Below are 19972 nucleotides of genomic sequence, written 5' to 3'. Positions count from 1 at the left end.
CCAGAAGCCCATGGACGTAATTGGAGGTGGCTATCCCCCCACCCCACCCCATCGAGATGTGAATTTGGATGAGAAAAAAATATTACAAGTTTATTTTCCCTAAAAGAATTGAATTTTAGTTTTTAATTCAATGATATATGTAGACAACTAAGTAATTGATGGCCTCTAGACTCCAAAAGTGTTTGTTAACTTCATTAAATCTCCCTATTTAAAATGATTATACCCTTAAAATGTAAAATATTTTGATAACTATATTTGAGCATTATTGATTTCATTTAATGGAATCTATATCTATGCATTTATTTTATGAATTTAAATACATTTTTCCAAGAAAGGGTATGTAGGGTTTCACTAGATTATCAAATCTATCCTGGATAGAGCACTGACATTAGCAAAACATGAACTCAAGCCTGGCAAAACAAGTGCGTGAGAAAGAAATTTAAAGTTGCCCAAATTTTCTTTCATCAAATGAAGCCCGCAATCATCACCATTGGCTTATTGGTTAAACCGGATTATTTTGTTCCTAAAACATTGAAGACTTACCATGGTCCATTTGTAGTTGTTTGTTTGTTTGTTTGTTTATTTATTTATTTAGTCACAACATTATATACAAGCACATATAATGAAAGAAAACAATAGGACAGGAATGGTAGGCACTTTTGTGCACTTACGCACGCCCCATATAGTCCTTTTAGGAATGGGGTGAGGTCAATGGTAGACAGTAAACATGTTCTTAACATGTTTCCTAATTAATTTGCAGGGTTCAATTCAGTAGTGGGTTTCAATTTCGACTGCTATCGGTTTGCTCGAGGGCGTGTGTGCGACGCTTCTGTGCATGTGCAGAAGCTTCTGTGCATGCGCAGAGACATCCGGACGGAGCCTCCTGCTGCTGCCGCTACCGGTTCTCCCAATCTGGGGTGAACCAGTAGCAACCCACCACTGGTTCAATTGCTTTATATGACACAATATGGGAGTTTTATATTTTTCAGGGACTTTTGCAGAGCCTGACACTCATCGAGCAGAGAGGGAGTGATTGGCCCAAGGTTATCAAGCTGGCTTTCATTCTTAAGAGAGATTAGAAACTGGGTCTTTCCTCTCCTACTCCAATATCTTAATAGCACACACATCATAGTCCATTGGTGTGAACCGAAAATTGCATGTGTTCCTCACAAAACAAACCCTAACAGCTTAGGATTTATTCTTGCTTGCATCCCTGCTTTCTTAGCCAATCACTTTTCACTCCCACCCCAGTCCCTTCCATCCTACCTTTGCACCTCCTGAATTCTGCACCTCCTGATTTCTTCACGCTTCTTCTCCTCAGCACCTGCTGGATTCTTATCCTACATTTTGACTCTTATCCTACGTTTTTCCTAATTAATAGCCATAATGGCTATAATAGTTATATATTCCATATAAATACTTCCCAGCCAAAACCATAGTCTCACGTTCAATACATACATTACACTGTACTGTATATACAAAGACATGAGGCTTTGCATTGTTTTGAGTCAGATCACTGAGCTACCTGTTAAGATTAGGCTAAATAAAGATACCATAGACTCAAGTGGCAAATTTATTATGTACAAAGCAGACTTTCTAACACCGAACTATAACCTTTCTCTACTTAGAAACAAAGTTTTATAGATTATTCTATCGCTACTGGGAAAAGTATATTCACGAAGGTTGGGGCATTTTCTATTCACAAACCATGACTGGTTTGGGTTTTTTTTGACTTTTGTTTCCATGACTGAAACAAAACTCAATGCAATTTTTCATTAGGCTAAAATGTCAGGTTTCCTTGGTTTACAGGTCAATATCTTTGTTCCCCACTAAAACAGATCAGATGTGGTCTTTATAATACAAAATGAAAGTGTTTCAGGCTCTTATTATAGTATAGGTTTTGCTACCAGAGTTTGAATGGGTATTAATGATTCAGAAAAAGTTAAAATATAACCAAGCTTAATCTTATTCTTATCAGTTAATGTTTTATTGAATTCAGTGCTCCATAATCTATAAACAAAAACTAGAAAAAAATCATAGCCAGCATGATTTGGAGACTTAATGTAAAAAAAATGCAATTTTATTTATTTATTCTGTTATTTATTAGAACAATTATTGCTTTGCTAGCAAAATAACTGTTAGGGGGATATTTCATAAATGTACTGTATATTTAAATTAATAGGAATAAAATAATACTGGAATCCACTGTTTCCAGTTATTGTGATTCTTAAAGAAGTGACAATCCAGTGGATTTAGAGTGCATTAGGGCAAGAATCACAATGTGTCCTTCAATTTTTAAAAATAACTTTTCAGAAAATGCCAATAAAACAGAACTCTGATAATATACAGCTACACAGCAGAATGTTCTGCTCAGATATCATCCACAGTACAACAAAGCAAGATATATGTATTGCTATAATGTAATTGGTGAATGTGGCTCAGCTTGGCATGGAGAAAGATCTTCAGCCAACTCAGATCAATAGCTGGAAAATCAAAATGGTGACTCTGATCCTTGTTTCTGTACTGTATACATTGCATCCAATGTATGGGGATCTCAATATCCTCACAAAAGGCAGAGAAATTTTACAAAAACTCGCAACAAACTGAATTATAGTAATATAATTAGGTCTGAAATAATGTTAATTTATAAAACCATTCATAAAACTCTTTATATACATCATATAAACTTTTAAAAACAGTTCAGCAGACCTGTCCATTAATAATATTTGTAGCCAAGAAACCCACTTCATTTGAAGTGATTTAAAATATAAAATATGACTCTTTTTCAAAACCAATTGCGTTTAAGCACTTCTCCATATCTTCATTAAATGTCACTGAGCCACATACTAGTACAAATGGTTGCCTTCTACATGTGTTCACCATACTCTTAATCAGGTTTTCATTTATTCGACCAAGGTATGTAGTCTCTCGAAAGCTCCATGGCAGATTTTTAAGTGACTGTTCCTAAAAGGTAAAACAGATAACATGTGCAACATTTGCAACATTCACAAAAATATATGATTAATTCAAAATTAATTAAGACTTCAAAATGCATTTTTAGAACCTCACATCAATAGAAACAGTCTTATTTGCCTAATACAGTCATTATATTTGTAGAGACTTTATTTTAAAATAGAGTCTTACTCTTCCGTTTTAAACTCTGGTGGCTCAGCAGACTAAGTCTGTCTGCTATTAACACAGCTGTTTGCAATTACTGCAAGTTCAAGTCCCACCAGGCCCAAGGTTAACTCAGCCTTCCATCCTTTATAAGGTAGGTAAAATGAGGACCCAGATTGTTGGGGGCAATAAAAGTTGACTTTGTATATAATATACAAATGGATGAAGACTATTGCTTAACACTGTGTAAGCCACCCCGAGTCTTCGGAGAAGGACGGGATATAAATTCAAATAATAAAAAAAAAACCTTTTTCACAAAACCTCCTAATTTAATAGTTCAAATCCAGCTAAAATTAGTCACAACTAACTTTAGCGGGATCATTGCCATTCTTGGCTAATACATAATGCTTCGTTAATTTTATCAGAGGGTGAAGAAAATGTATTCATACAAGGAAGATTGAACCTTTATCAGGTTAAACCCAAAAAGCATTCTCTTCTTTCAAACTAGCTGATCAAAGCAGAAACCTGAATATTGTGATGGCTTCTGAAACAATTGCTTGAGAATGTCACTCAGATATGCCCTGTAATGCTGTTAATATGGAATAAGTAGTTTACTGTCTCTGGAGCTCTATTTGTGCCATAAGAGATGCACAGAATTTATGTATTTATAGGAAGACAGAAAATGTAGAGAGAGAAAGAAAAAAATATATAGAAAAATAAAGAGAAGTGGGGAAAATGGCACTGGACTTGATGGAGTAGCCATCCTCTGTAAATTTTTAACCTGCCTTGTGTCCTCCAAAGGTAGCATGAAAAAGCCTGAATTGGGCACCAAAAAACTGACTGCAGAATTGAACAGGTTCTTCTTGTTGTCTACTTTAATCTAATATCTACAATATAGGAAGTAAACTATTTTGGATCCTCAGGCCTTGAATTAATATAGATGCGTTTAGAGATGTTGCAGCTAGATCACTAAAGTGCTGAAATTACTTAAACACTTAAAAGGAGATCAGATGGAGAGGAAGTTCTTTTCAAAAGTGCAAAGAGGTCTGAGGCGACTCCTACAGGAGTGCATTCCAGCGCTTATAAGCAATATAGGATTTACCTCTCTCTGGTGTAGAGATCTCACATAGTGAAGGCGTGAAAAAATAAAATTGCAGCTGTTTGATCAAACTTTATCTTCACATATGGGTGCTGGATTTCCAGAGCTTCAGTTAGGAAATCCTTCTTAAGCCTACCTGGAGTCCCTCTGCATGAAAAGCATGTACTAGGCTGTTAACTTAAAATCGAGTTACATTGAGAATGCAGGATTGTCATGAATTCATCAGATACTATTTGCAAAGCCCATAATCAAATGAAAGGATTGTCTCAGAAGTATCAGAAGGAACAATTTGCCAATCAAGTATTTACCTGGCTTAATACATAAAATGTCCTGATGTTCCAGAATCGAGACTGTTCTTGAAGAAGAGCTTTCATGTAAATATTTTCAAAAGTTCTGAAGCAGCCTACCAGAGTCACAAAAGTTTCATCATCTTCATTTTCGGTTATGTACTGGATAATAGGAAGCATTGGTGCTATGCCTGTCCCAGAAGCGAGCATGAGGAGTTCTCCATACTAAAAATGAAACAAAACCTAGCAAATGTGTCTTAAATCATCAAAAAAAAAAAAAAAAAGGAAAGCAAACATTTTGCAAGATGAATTTATGATATCACCTCATCATTTTCTGTTAGGGAAAGGGATGAGGAAGAAAGGAGTGACATTCAAAATGTCTTGCGAAGCCATTTTTGTTCAATGTTTCCGTATTCCTAGACTGAACCTCAGTGTAATCCTTCTGTTCCTAAGAAAGAGTCCATTGTTGTGTAAGCAAACACAGCTCTTCTCTTCGTTGTCCATTTAATGAAAGTAGCATCGCCCTTTTATACTGCAAACTCAGCCCCTATAGACTTAGATTTAAAATAACATTATTGTCACTTTGAATGTACACTAATCGGCATACATTAAAATGAAATTTCGTTGCATACAGCTCTCAAAGGGTCACCACCTCCAAAATACCTACATAAACATGACAAAATACAAATTATGCATTTACACACATGCCCACATATATGGCACCTACATCATATACCCTCATGCACACATATATGGCACCTGCATGTGTGATAGCACGATGCACATACACAAGGGGTGGGTCTTGTTTTTCTAATAGAACAATGCTGCCAATTCCATCAGAGTGATTGATTGGAAAACACCATCACCCTCCTAGCCCACAAACAACTCTATGTGGGAATGTTTTAAAGACCTTCCTCTATAAGTAAGGAGACAAAGAACAGTGCAGACTGGATTCAACTGGTGCAAGGCCTTATTTTAAAATTGCAACAATATAAAACTAGAGTTTGTTCTCTTTAATTATAAAATCATAAAGAATGGTTGTCAGATTTAAACCAACAAAAGAAGAAGTTGGATTTACATCACTTCATTTTAAATCAGACTGTGCTGGATGACTCCATCTAAGGTACATATGTGTCACCCACAAATAAATTTTTTTTTTTGTTTCAGATGAACATTTGCAGTATAAGCTTATATACAGTATATCACAGAAGTGAATACACCGCCTCACATTTTGTAAATATTTAAGTCTATCTTTTCATGTGACAACACTGAAGAAATGACACTTGGCTACAGTGTAAAGTAGTCAGTATACAGCTTGTATAACAGTGGAAATGTGCTGTCCCCTCAAAATAATGCCCAAGACGGTTAAAAGATACGCTTAAATATTTACAAAATATGAGGGGGTGTACTCACTTCTGTGATATACTGAGTAAGACCAAAGGAATACTTATGGAATGTTCCTTAGCAAGGGAATTTTAGATTCCAGCATTAAATTATCTAGTTAATAAAAAAATAATCCATAAGTTTATTATTTATTTGGATGACTACATGACTGCTTTATAACTACATAATTTTGTATTCAGAATGATGTCTGAAGGAAAAGGATGACTAGTAAGATCTTAAGAAGACAATGCTCTTAGCTATTGATAAGCACAGCCCTATACATGTTTAGCCCATTGCCTGAGCTTGATTAGCATTGCTTTCAAATAAAGGGGTATCCTAGTTTAAATTCATATGTAAGAAACATTATTTAATCTGGTTTATAAGTGTTCCAGGATGACTTCATTAGACAATCTGCCCTTAACTGCATGTGTAGTGGGATTTGACTGTTATTCCATTACTGCAGGATTTCCCTACATTGGCAACTTTAAGACGCATGGACTTCAATTCCCATAATGGCTGGGGAATCCTGGGAGTTGAAGTCCCTGTGTCTTCAAGTTGCCAAGGTTGAAAATTCCACATTATCTGAATTTTGTACTTGGAAAGTATTTGTGTGCTCCCCTCTATTTGCAGTATAGATAATGCTGTCATAAGATCATACATTGATAGATGTGAATATGTACACTTCAGTTGTATGCTACAATTTTTCTTTTTCAAATTTGAAAACAAATTATAGTAAATAATGACAATATTTACTGATATATTTCTACTGTTCTCAAAATTAGTTGGTCCAGTCATGGTTATATGGTATATGGAAAACATACGGCTATGTTCAAATTACACTTTGTGACCCCCTTAAGCTATTGTATCACTTCAAATAAATGACATTTTCAAAATCTTCAATCAGATATCCTACGGCCATTACGTTGTTTAATCCAAGACTTTAAGTTACAGGAATAAATTACATATAATCAAAGTACACCTGCTGTTAGTGATTTCAAAATAATAATCATAATATCTGCCAAGATCCAGTTACCTTGGACTCTCTGTAGATTAGCCCACATTGCGTTACCCCGCCCTTCTCCAATATGAAACACTCTAGATATAGCAGTATTTAATTCCCATAATCCCCAACCAAAGGTAGGGATGATAGTCCCTCTACTTTGGTTTCATACATAACTATTAAGGCATAATATTATTTGCCTTTGACTTAGTGAAGGCATTACAACATAACATTGTATGTGAACAAGGTGAATATCACCAGCAGTAATTCTATAAACACTAGGTATTTAGTGGTAAGTAATTAAGCCTGCCATAATATAGGAACGACGCTAGGAAGAATTTAGTAGCAAGTAGTTGAAAGGAGAAATCATAGATGAAAATCCAGAAAAAAAGATTAAATCCCCCAATCTAAAAGTTGCACAAGAACTGATGGTATTTCTAAAGTTAGGGCAGATTCACATGCTTCCAGTGCAAACTTATTGTACGCACTCAGAAGCAAATAACTATTTCAGATACATATTTTTTCTAGAAGAAAAGTACATTGACTTTAACATACTGCAAATCTTGATCATTTACTGAATTTTCTGAGTCATTATGGTAAACAAACAAACTAACAAACGCAGCAATAATCCAGGAAAGAGGAGATTGGTTTATGGATTTTTTTTCCTTCATTTTCAAAAACCAAAAATGAATCAATCGTTGTTTGCTATCTGTTATAGATATTACCTGATTGGCTGTATAAGGAAAACCTCCGAATGGTCCTCTCCAAAAAATGATGTCTCCCGTTTTCCATGATTTTATGTATTGGGACATTAGTCCAGTTTTATAGCACTTACAAAAGAACCAAAAATCAAAGAGAGCATATTAAAAAATGGGAATATAAACTTTGAGCTAGTAATTCACATCTTCTCAATTAAATTTTATGTGACTTTTTTAAAAAAAGCATTTGGGTACATATGAATATGGGGGAAAAATTAAATCAGGGTGATACTTAAATCTAGCATTTGTGTACAATGCTTCATTACATTAGATTTAAATTAAACATTGTCTTTTGGTTTTAATCCTAATTGTGCAGAAAAGCTATGTAAGTATTTTTAAACTTGCTCAAACTACAAACAATTTGCAAGCAAGATTTTTTATTTAGTAGATATACTAATTGGCAGCAGCTGCAAGTAACCATTCATCTTCTGTGTATTTATAGAAACAAGGGAACATTCTGAGAAGTAAAATTCCAGTTGTGTTATTTTGCCTTGCTTGAATCTTCTTTCAGTTATGAATTTTGAATAGAAATGGATCTGTGACATACAAAAATTTGTTCACAATTGAAACCCTCAAATATTCATAAGTAATACTGGTAGGAAACATTTTCATGCATAACAAAAGAAGTGGGATAATGAAAACCAAGACTGCCAATTTATACTATTGTGCCTAAGTTTTGGACAAATAACTTCCAATGAGAATCTAGCAAAATAAAAGAATTTTGTGTAGCACCTTGAAAATTAAAATATTTCTTATAGTGTAACTCACTGTACATGTTACAGATTTCTCTTCCTTAAATTTGCATTGTTTTAACCCAGCAATTAAAATAAACAATTTCTTCTCATTTTTCTATGGCAATTTCTACTGTTACATTTTGCATGTAGTATTAGACTGCTTTTAGTGTAGAAAACTGTGCCATGTTAAAAAATGTTGGCAAGTCTAGGCACAGTGAAGAAAATGGAGATATTAAATTAAAGGGGTGGAGAGTCAAGACTTCAGCTGCTATGTATCTCTTGTAATGGAATATTGGTTTCAGGGAAGAAAATGTATTAAGAATAGATTTCTTCTTCATTCCAACGCAGAAACAATCAGACCGGTTTATAATAAATTCTTTTAAATAACAGCAGAAACAATCCTACAGAGAAAAATTCTATACCAGGTTTTACTACTCCCCGCCCCTCACCCCCGCAAAAAAAAAGCATACTATTAAAGAATCATTCAAAAATAAGGATAAGCATAGAAAATCACCACTCATGCACACTTAACTGTACTGCAGTGCTGTAATCATGGAACACAGAGGTATTTGAACAGCACTTGGAATAGTACTACTAGTTGTAAAAGCAATAATAGTTATACTACTATTAATAATACGCTACTTCCCAAAATTGTCTGGATTGAGAAAGACACAACAATCTACACCAAGCTATACAAATGATGGGTGTTTCCATCTCTTTTGTTAATGTCAGAGCATAACAATGGTTTCATTTGGATTGAATAGATTCTATAGGAAAGGAAAGTATTATTACAATTGTTATTACTATTATTGCAATACAAAAAAAATCTATGTACTAAGCAATCACAGTCAACCTGTAAAGATAATGTATTAATACAGATTAAATATAGTAAAACATATCAGAATAACTGAGTTGGAAGGAACCTTGGAGGTCTTCTAATCAAACCCCCTGCTCAAGCAGGAGACCCTATATCATTTCAGACAAGTGGTTGTCCAATCTCTCCTAAAAAGCCTCCAATGATGGGGCACCCACAACTTCTGAAGTTCCCCTGATTAACTGTTCTAATTGTCAAGAAATTTCTTCTTATTTCTAGGTCAGATATCTCCTTGATTAGTTTCCCTTCTTGTTCTGTCTTCAGGTGTTTTGGAGAATAGGCTGACCCTCTCTTCTTAGATCTTAGAACACTGCTATCATGTCATCTCTAGTCCTTTTTTTCATTAAACTAGACCAGGGGTGTCAAACTCGATTTCATTGAGGGCTGCGTCAGGGTTGTGTTTGATCTTGGGTGGGCCAGGGGAGGTGTGGCCAGGGGAGGTGTGGCCAGCTCGATGTCACTCATGTTGGGGGTGCCTGTGGTGGCCTGAGTGCTTTGCCAGTGAAAATGGGTTCCCGAGCTCCATTTTTGGCTGCAACGGCCGCCTGCAACCCTCTGCCAGCAAAAATGGAGCTCAGGAAAGCCGCCCATGGCCCTCCCAAGCTCCGTTTTTGCTGGCAGAGACACCATGGGCCAGTCCTTCACTTCGTTTCCAAGGGTGGTCCTGTGGGCCAGATCTAAGCAAATTGTGGGCTGGATCTGGCCCCCGGGCCTTGAGTTTGATACCCCTGAACTATACATGCTCAATCCCTGCAACTGTTTTTCATATTTTAGACCCTCCAGTGTTCACAAAGATTTGTTTATAGTTGTCTTGTACAACTTGCAACACTGATACCAGAAAAACTAGCACATAATCTATGGTAAAATCTTGAAGAGTTCACACTCCTAGTGATAAGCAGAAGGGAACCTGGTGGCTCATTGTGATTTGCTTCCAGGATCTGCTACAACAAAAACTGTTTTCCACTAGAGTGTTCATACCTTGGTTTCTAACAATCTTTTTTAAGTTGCAGGAATACATGTTTCACTTCAGTAACAGAGGACAGCCTGAAACAAATCAGATCTGTTATTCCATGCTTTGTCCTACTGCCTAGGTTGAGTAGGGCTTGGTATGAGGCAAATGGAATACCAATAAACCAAAACTTTAATGGCAGGCCCCCAGTTCTCAAAAACCAAAGCTGAGCACTCTTATGGCATAAATGATGACTGTTGCTGTGTCAAGCTGTTAATTTATAGAACAAAGGCACCTATTTACCTTTATTAAAACTTCAAAGAACCCTTCAGCATTCACAGGCGTAATTGGAGTATAAGCTCTCTGAACCTCCAGACCGTTCACTACTCCTCTGAAGGAGAGAAAAATGAGAAAAGGAGCAAAGATCAAGGGATGGAATCTTGATTTGAATCTCCAACAATTCTCGTAAGTCCTGTACGGTTCTCGCAACAAAGGTTGCTGCCTGAAAAGCACTGCAGGCATCCTTCCTCATCTCCATGGGTTATCTTCTGCCAGCCAAACAACAGATTATTCCTTCCCATTTTGCAGTAAGATCGCAGAGATCCAACTATTAAAATAACCTCAGGTTTTTTTTCTCCAACACAGCCATATTACCTCCTTAACAATTGTTCCTTTTCCTAAAGCCAGACACGGTATTTTATGTTGTACAGCTCTGCTGCTACAAAGTAAGAAAAGAAAGACACTGGGGAAGCTGAGGATTATTAATAATTTGCAGCAGAAAAGGGTTTTCATCTTGACATCATTGTTAAACCAATGGGTAGAAATAAAAGTTAACAAATGATACCTACTATGCTTAACAGCCTGGTGTTTTTCCAATGAAATTTATTTATATATTGTATTTATAAGCCAGCCAATTCTGGACAACTTTGGGGAGTAAATAATTACAAAAACCAAGTATAAAAACAATTGATCGGGAGAAACACAATGGTTAACCTGAGGGGAATAACCCACAATCAATCTCTCACCTTGTAAAGGAGACCTCCAGTCCCCTGCCACAAGTTCTGGGATACAACTAGGTCTTCAAGGCTCATTTGAAGAAAAGCTGCTACGGAGGGCAGGAGCTATTACAGAGAAGGTATGCTTCTGGGATTACATCAGGACATATTCTCAGCAGACAGGACATGGAGCATGACAACTTTGAATAGACAGGATGGGCAGAAACCATTGGAAACAGGCAGTCTCTCAAATAATGAGGCCTAAGCCATAGATAATAGCCAGCATCTCAAATTATATCCAGAAGCTTGCTGGCAAGTACTGTCATGCACTCCAGAAAGCAGAAGTTATTACGTGGACATACTATGATATGCCATAACTATCTGAACTGCAACATTTGGACAGTAGAGTGATCTTCAGGGACAATCCACTCTAGAGTGCATTGCAATAATCCATACCCAAGGTGAGTAAGTCATGTGACCATGAACCTCCTGGTCCAGAAACAAGCATAACTGGTGCACCAAATACATCTGTACAAAGGTCCTTCTGGCCATGGCTGTCATCTACTAATCAAGTAGGAGCTGAGAGTCCATGATAATCTTTAGGTCACACATGTGTCCTTAATGCTACCACATCCAAAACTAAAGATGATATTTCCCAATTCCAAGCAGCCCCAACTCCCACAGCTACTTAACTCTTGCAGATGGGGCCTGAGTCTCTCCACAGAGGCAGTTATGGCCTCCAGGCACAGGGAAAAGCATCACTTGGATTGAGATATAGAACTGAGCAGCATCTGCAAACTAAAAATACTTGACCCCCAAACAGGCAGATGATTATAGGCACCAGCTTCATGTAGGCATTAAGCAAGAGGAGTGAGAACACTGAGCTTTGCAACAGCCCACAAACCTGAGCTTCATGCTTAATTTATCCCTCCTATCAACCCTCACTGGAATCAGCCACAAAGAAAGGAGGAAAGCCCGTTAAAATACTTACATTTCCAACAGATTGAACCAGAAAGTTATAAAGATTTATAGTATTGAAAGCTGCTAAGAGTTCAAGGAGGATCAGGACGTTTGTACACCCTCCCCTCATGTTTCCAAATTCACCAAGAAGCATAATTAGTGCTATCTCTGTGCACCACTGATACCTTTTCCTGTTTAAGTGACAAAGATACCCCAAATTATGTTTGCCAGAACAATCCTTGAATAGAAACAATTGGTCCAAGATGATTGGTGCTATGAATTTTTCTTGGAATATTTTTCTTCCTGAAACTGTGTGTTCTAAGTGTCTATGGATATTCTCAGTCATCCAGATCATGGTTGTTCCAAAGGTGCTTTTTCAAGAGGCAACTGGACTTTCTGGTTTTCTTTGAAGATGTTTTGCTTCTCATCCAAGAAGCTTCTTAGCTGGATGGTGGGGAATGTTTTTCTAAACATATCAAATTTTTCGAACTATAAGACACACTGGTGTATAAGATACACCAAGATTTCGAAGAAGTAAGTAAGGAAAAAAAAGTTTTTGCCCTCCCCGGCCCCCAAGAGCACTCTGCAGGTCTTCCAGACCCTCTGTGCACCCCATTTTTCGCAAAAATAGGATGAGAGGGGCGGGGCTTCAGGAGGCCAAAAATGGCTGTATTCAGTGTATAAGACGCACCAACATTTCCACCCTCTTTTAAGGGGGAAAAATACTGTACTTTTAAGCTTAGACACCTCTATTTAGTTACATTTGAATGTGATTTCAAGTTAAGTGTTTGTGCCTTGATACAAACTGATCGAGCATAAAAACTGCACATGGGCTCCACTTTCTACTTGTGCTCCATTCTCTTCTCAGAACAGCATTAACAAAACTAGGAAAGTAACAAACAAAATTTTTACCTCAAAGGAGTTTTGAGAAAATGTCATAATTCCAGGCCATGAATCCCTGAGCTGCACCAGACTCTATGCCATCTGGGAGAAGGCTGAAATTCTCAATAATTATCAGTCTTGGTGAACCTACCACTAAACCAGGCAACAGAATCAAGCAGCTCAGGCAGGAATGTTGCTGTGTAGCTGGGAGGTTGATAAAACCGCAACAAATGCAAAGACTCTCTAGAACCAAATTTTAACTATGAGCTTTGGCTCTTGACCATAAAATCTTACAAGGCCTTTCATATGGCAGCTGCCATATTTCTCTCTGCCAAGAGATCATGCCTGTTGCCAAACATGAAACCTAGAAGGCATATCTCCAAGAGTGGAATACCCCTCCTCTGAAAAATCCAGTCTCAATAAAACATGCCTGGTCAGCTGCCTCTTCCATAATCAAATTATGGATAAAAGGTTCTCATATGGGCAGATAGGAATTTAAGAGCAACAGCCAGAGACCAGGGCCAGCAAGGATTGAGTGGTTTAGCACCCATAGTGAGTATTGATGGCCAAAAGGTGGGATTAAGCTCAACCACAGATATTATCTTTCCTGTATGTGGCCCACCTTTCGATTCTTGTCATGTCTTTCTCTGCCCATCACCACCCTAAAGATTTTTCATGCCCTTACTTCTTCCTCTGTCCAAGCCTGACCCTGATCCTTCTCCTGTCCTCCTCAGCCAAGGGACCCATCCAACCATCACTCACTCTCTGTCAGCCTTATAAGGTAGATCTGACTAAGAAATGCATGCCATATAGGTCAGAAACAGGCCATTAACCAGACTGACAGGGCATTGTCACAGTCAGTTGAAGCCACCAATTCTGGTATCTGGTGGTTTTATACAGTAGACTTCTCTGTGTCAGCCTTCATTCTGGCCCTTGCTGCAGCTCTTCCACCAGCATTTTCCATCACCACTAACACTTTCTGGGGCTGCTCCGTGACTAATTAGGAGTACACAGACAAAATACTTCAATCAAACCTTTCTCATTAATGTTCTTGAATGCTGATATATTAAATGCCAGAATTGAGGAATTTTGGAAATTTGGATAATTTTCTTCTTGATAGCATAGGAATATTAATTCAATCTAGATTCATTACCTCATACGCCAGTTAACTATAAACTGTGTAGTATAAAATAAGCAAATGGTCTAACATCTTTGAAAGATACAGGTTTCATTATTAAGCCTGATAGGTAGGTAGGTAAGTATATATGTATCTGCTCCCATTTTCTGGTCGTATCACCATATGTTATTTTTCCAAAATGTTAATATCGAATAACAGCTTTAGAAATAGCCCAGAATAGCAAAATTTGTCTTGCGGTCTATTACTTCTGTGATACATATGATGATTTAATCGTGAAAGCCAGGATTTTTGTCCTGAGGTTGGCAATATTCATTTATAGAAATGGATCTAAGTGCAGCCATTTCAAAAACTAGAAAGTGACTTGACACATAATTTCTTTGTCAACTTCCATTATCTGTCAAATGCAAATCAATAACTGACAGCGGTGGAGTTCAATACAGTCTATATTATCATCATTATTAAGTTACGTGAAAATCTAGCTATCAGAAAAATTGTATAATCTTAGTGCAACTGCTTTCTAACAGCAGGTTTATTTATATATTTTAATGGCTTACAGATCATTCAGATAACCAGTATGATATATGCATAATGGACAACTATCTAACAATATGTCCATAGGGCAAGTTCTGCTAGTTACTTTAATAATTAGTCTACCCAATTGTTGGGAGGATGAAAGTTCCTATAATTCTTTGGAATTTCTTGGGGAAATGGCAGAATACAATTGTAATATATAAATTGTCAAAGAGATAGTTTTATACTACATTTTATTTAACTACCTAATAGCAAAACAGGATCACATTGTCCTTGTGAATCAATTTACAATAATTCTATACTCTCTTTTTCCTAAAAAGTGGTTTTTGTACACACATTTAATTCTACCTCCAATAATAATGCAATTGAAGGAAAATGTGACTATAGGGTAGCATACGCTATACAATTAACAAGATTAATAAATTCAATGAATTCACACATTCTTTCAAAAGAATCACTTTGGGAGTGTAATTATGATGTACTCGGTATGAAATCTTTACAGTTCAAGAGCAAAACTGAAAAACAAATTGCACACTACGGACAGTTTAGCTATAGATTTTGTACAGTACCTTAGCACAATATGTTGTCCCAAACTCAACCCCAAGCTGCTGTTTCCAGGCAATTTAAAAGTGTACTGGTAGGTGTCCTCGGTCAATTGAGTCACAGAGCTTATGATGAAAGCCATAAATATTTCTGAAGTTAGGTTTGAATTGCTACTCTGCAAGAACAACAATAATTAATTACTATTTTAAATAATACCCTCCAAACTGTGGCACTACAAATAAAAAGAAGTTTTTAAAACTAAATACACTCCTTATCTAATTCAATAGGTTCCCCTTTTTGAAATCCCATTTAAATTCCAACACCTGTTTATTCATGTAATTCTGAATTTGGCAATGCCTTTCTTGCTTATGAGGAAAGAAACCTAAAGACTGTGGGATTAATAAAAGCAAAATACTTCAATTGTATATCAATAGAAAATACGGTAGAACACAGAATATGTAGACATTTTTATGTCTTGCCTTTACTTACACCATTTCTTTCAAAAGCAATTCCTTATTTTACACCAGACTTTCTGCCTGCCATATTTTTCTCTTGGCAGAACCACAATGCTTTCAATAATTCCAGGACATCAGGCAAAGCTATGTGTAAAGATCTAATAACAAAGTTTATTTTCTAGATTTCACACAGTCTCAGATAGACTTACCTCCACCCCCAACCCCCAAAAGCACTTCCTTTTCATATTTTTGATGTTATTTACCATGAGTTTAATCTTTTTGAGAGCATGAAAACCACTGTATTCTTTTTGAATTTTTTTAAGCTTTAGAACGAAACATTTTCAACAAGAAAGTAATAAACAATCTGTAAATTCTACATTGAGGGTGGAGATAAATGGCTTTCAGGCTAGAATCTTAATCAGCTCACTGCAAATAATGAAAAAGGCATAATCCTGACATTTTTATTTGTTGACCCTCATGTTCTCCTGATTTCTCCATCTGTGTACATTCCCTCTGGTTTTACAAATTCATGAAACAATCTGTGCACTGTTTACTCACAAGTAAGTTCCAAGAACTTCAAGTAAATCTGTTTAAGCCTGTAGCTGTTCAGGTAGTCCCTGATTTATGGCAAGTTGCTTAACAACCATTTGAAGTTACAACAGACCTCTTTGGGCTACTTATATAATCTAGATTCGAAATTCTGATGGAGCCCCTCCCCACCCATCCCCGTGGTCATGTTATTGCATTTTGAACATTCAGCAACCAGTCCACATGCATAGTTGTTTGCAACATCTAATTATCAATTTCCGGCAAAAAAAATGCCCATTGTGGGTTTAAGGATTGTGGCATTTGCTTAACAACCACAGTGATTCACTTAACAACTGCTGCAAAAAAGACCATAAAATCAGGCATGGTAATATGGTGACCCAGATAATGACCAGCATGATGGTAATTCTATGCTCAATTAAGGTGATAAATCAAGGACCACCTGTACAGCACCATCCTGTGGGTACGTGATATTTCCACTGAAATCTGAACCAATTTGCTACTGGTTCGCTGGTTGCGTATGCATTCTGCGTACCAATTGCGCACTGCATGTGCATGTGCAATGTGCGCCAAATGCACGCTGCATGCGCAGTACGCACCAAAAGGAGGCTTGGGAAGGTAAGTAGAACAGTGGCGAGGGGAATCAGCTATGCCGCGCGATTTAGCTTAGTTAGAAAGCAGGATTTCCTACTTCTAGCTAAGCTAAATGCCTCGGCACAGCTGATCGTCGGAACTGGTAGTTTTTTTTTTTACTGTTCGCTCAGGTTTGGGCGAACTGGTAGCATTTCATCCCTGCAGTGAAAATTGAAATCTCATTTGCAATTATACCTTCTCTAGCATTTCTCCAATACTTATTTATTACGTATAATATTATATTTATTTATCTTTATAAATACGGTAAGATTTAATTTGTACTTTATTAAATATTGCTTTATTAAATATAATATTAATAATACAATAATCAAACACCTCCGCATTCTCTGTAGTTTTGGAAAATTTGAGAAGCTTGACTGTATTTTAGAAAGCTAAGACAGGGTAACCCTTAATCTAGGAAAAAATAGGTGTCAATATGGAGAATGCTTGAATTAATTTTTTCCCCAGAGTGTTACATAGCATCTAGTATTCCTCTCTTTGAATTTTGATCCCAAATATTTCTTTATCTTTCTGACTCTTATCCACCAAAAGTTTTACAGCAATTAAAAGCAAAATAAAAGAGAGAGTGAACACCCTGGTTTTGCATCTTTAGTTATCGGACGACATCTAGGGAGTTCCACTTTGCTGTAATTTTTGCTGCAAATAAAAAATTTAGGTCTCTGCAAGGTATTCGAAAGAAATGCTTTGCAATGCATGAATACAAGATCCTCTTCAAAGCATTAAAGCAGCTGCATCCTTTGGTAGAGCTTATATGTGGCTGCTTTGAGGGGAATGACAGATAAATGAAACAACTCTGCATGCACGCTCAACACAGGGGCAGCCAGCAGCTTTCATTTACATGAATAAAATTTGCGAAGCATCTCTTTGAAATATTTTACACAACCCTAGTAATTTTAATAATAATCTACTTGCTGCTTCTTTCTGGATAGAAGGCTTATATCTTCTTTTGCCTTGGCCTCTTCCCACTTCTTTAGGTCTTCCTGATATATATCATAAATGCAGGGTTTGCAGCCACTGCCACAGCACTGAGATGACAGTGGCTCTCTGGGCTTCAGAGACAGCCAGACTTCTTCACTCTGATCCATTACCTATAAAACACAATCCAACATTATTCCATTTAAAATTGCTGAATGGGGATGATTTCTCTCTTCTGCATCAGACATGGAAGTACATGTCATTAAGTGTAAAATAACTGCAGGGCATTTTTTTTATTTGAATTTATATCCCGCCCTTCTCTGAAGACTCAGGGAGGCTTACATTATGTCAAGCAATAGTCTTCATCCATTTGTATATTATATACAAAGTCAACTTTTATTGCCCCCAACAATCTGGGTCCTCATTTTACCTACCTTATAAAGGATGGAAGGCTGAGTCAACCTTGGGCCTGGTGGGACTAAAACTTGCAGTAATTGCAAGCAGCTGTGTTAATAACAGACAGACTTAGTCTGCTGAGCCACCAGAGGCCCAGTACTGTGATGCAGTTAGGCAGCATTGAAATTTAAATTATCAAAGCCCAGATTAAAAACTACCTTTTTAATAAAATTCTTTGACATTTTAGGCTCTATCCTATTCAGACCAGCTTACCTAACTGCTTTGAGGTGAAAAAAGCTATAGAGTTGTATACTGTCTCGAGCCTCCTATTAAGAATATGAATTAATGTACTACATACAACAAACTATGTCTTGCCATGGATCAGAAGGTGGTACATCTTTGTTTCAGCCTTTTTGGGGGCAAAGACTGGCATAAAAAAACAGAATGGATAAAACAGCAGCACTGTAAAAAAAACACTAATTTCGATTTTCTGTGTATGGAGGTACAGGATTCGAACATTCTTTTAATCATATTAAGTTAAAAAGATATAAAACCAGAACTAGGAATAATCTAAAAATTAAGAATAAAATTGTGTTGTTAGTTAAAGCTAAATTTATATCTCTAACCCAGACTAAATGGCCCAAGTCTGAAAATATTATACAGGTAGTCTTTGACTTTCAACAGTTCATTTAGTGACCATTTTGAAGCTACAATGGCACTGAAAAAAGTAACTTACAATCGTTTTTCATACTTACAACCATTGCAGCAACCTCATGGTCACGTGATCAAAATTTAGATGCTTAGCCCCCGACTCATTTATGATGGTTGCAGTGTCCCGGGATCATGTGATCCCCTTTTGCGACCTTTGGCAAGCCAAGTCATTGGGGAAGCCAGATTCATTTAACAACCGTGTACTAATATAACAACTGGAGTGAATCACTTAACAACTGTGGCTCTTGTTAAATGGGGCAAAACTCACTTAACGGGATTAGCCAGGATTCATCACCCAGTAATACCCATCATGTCAAAATTGGGCCAACCTATACCTGATAGATGTGCATCCTGTTTTTGTTTAAGTGCCCCCGCCCCCCCAAAAAAACCTAAGCCAGTCTCTTCCATGGTGAAATAACTCTTGCCATTAAGATGTTTTTCCTAATCTATAATCTGCTTCCTTGTAATTTAATTCCTTGGTTTCTTGTTCCGTGTTCTGGAACAACTCTGAACAATTCTGCCCTGACCTCTGCTGCCTTTGAAATATTTGAAGGCAATTATTATGTCTTCCTGCCATCTTCTCATCAATAAATGTTCCCATCACTTTCTACTGTTCCTCAGACTTTTTTCTTTTTGGTTGCTGATCATTTTGGATACTCTCATCTGGTCACAGTTCAGTTTCTCAATGTCCTTCCTAACATGCAGCTTCCAGAGTATTTTAGATGTATGTAACCAATGAGGTAGAGAGGAATGAGGCAGCTGATCTGCAAAATGATTAAGTTAGCAGGATAGAAGGAATGTGGGGGATTTGCACTTTTGACCAATTTGGTTTTCCAATAGATGTAGAGGTTGTTGACATCTGGACTATTTTCTTCCCCCACCCCGTCTCCAATTTTCCAATATTTTTCCCCTCCACACTCCCCTAAATTGCTGCAGTTGTTGTCCTTCGCATTTTACCATTCTTCTATGCCTTTAAACCAGTTTGTTCCAAGGACAGTCATGTTTTTGTCCATATCCCAAACAAAGCGCTTCCATTTCCCTATGG

At 37.0% G+C, this 19972-nt stretch overlaps 1 protein-coding gene across 2 annotated transcripts; it reads right to left on the bottom strand.

Moving 5' to 3' along the window:
• Nucleotides 1-613: 613 nt before the first annotated feature.
• Nucleotides 614-18625, bottom strand: LOC131195460 (NADH-cytochrome b5 reductase-like). 2 transcript variants are annotated; one of them, XM_058177389.1, is made up of 6 exons: nucleotides 17814-18625; nucleotides 15277-15425; nucleotides 10505-10592; nucleotides 7612-7716; nucleotides 4525-4728; nucleotides 614-2964 (listed from the first exon to the last, which is right to left on the bottom strand). In XM_058177389.1, exons 1-6 carry the CDS (start codon nucleotides 17988-17990, stop codon nucleotides 2761-2763), a joined length of 927 nt encoding a protein of 308 aa, XP_058033372.1. In that variant the 5' UTR covers nucleotides 17991-18625; the 3' UTR covers nucleotides 614-2760. The 2 variants fall into 2 exon arrangements, with proteins under 2 accessions (XP_058033372.1, XP_058033373.1); XM_058177390.1 differs by lacking the exon at nucleotides 7612-7716 and having other exon boundaries at nucleotides 615-2964.
• Nucleotides 18626-19972: the final 1347 nt, after the last annotated feature.

The sequence above is a fragment of the Ahaetulla prasina genome, chromosome 3 (genome assembly GCF_028640845.1).
Source record: "Ahaetulla prasina isolate Xishuangbanna chromosome 3, ASM2864084v1, whole genome shotgun sequence".
In the NCBI taxonomy this organism is placed as follows: domain Eukaryota; kingdom Metazoa; phylum Chordata; class Lepidosauria; order Squamata; family Colubridae; genus Ahaetulla; species Ahaetulla prasina.
Note: the sequence above shows the minus strand (reverse complement) of the source record. Positions and strands in the feature narration are given on the sequence as shown.

Coding starts and splice junctions, on each gene's coding strand:
- LOC131195460 (XM_058177389.1), bottom strand. CDS start 17,990: ATGGATCAGAGTGAAGAAGTCTGGCTGTCTCTGAAGCCCAGAGAGCCA. Junction 4,729..7,611: donor TTCCTTATACAGCCAATCAG/GTAATATCTATA, acceptor TTTCATTTTTAG/TATGGAGAACTCCTCATGCT. Junction 2,965..4,524: donor CATTTTATGTATTAAGCCAG/GTAAATACTTGA, acceptor TTTACCTTTTAG/GAACAGTCACTTAAAAATCT.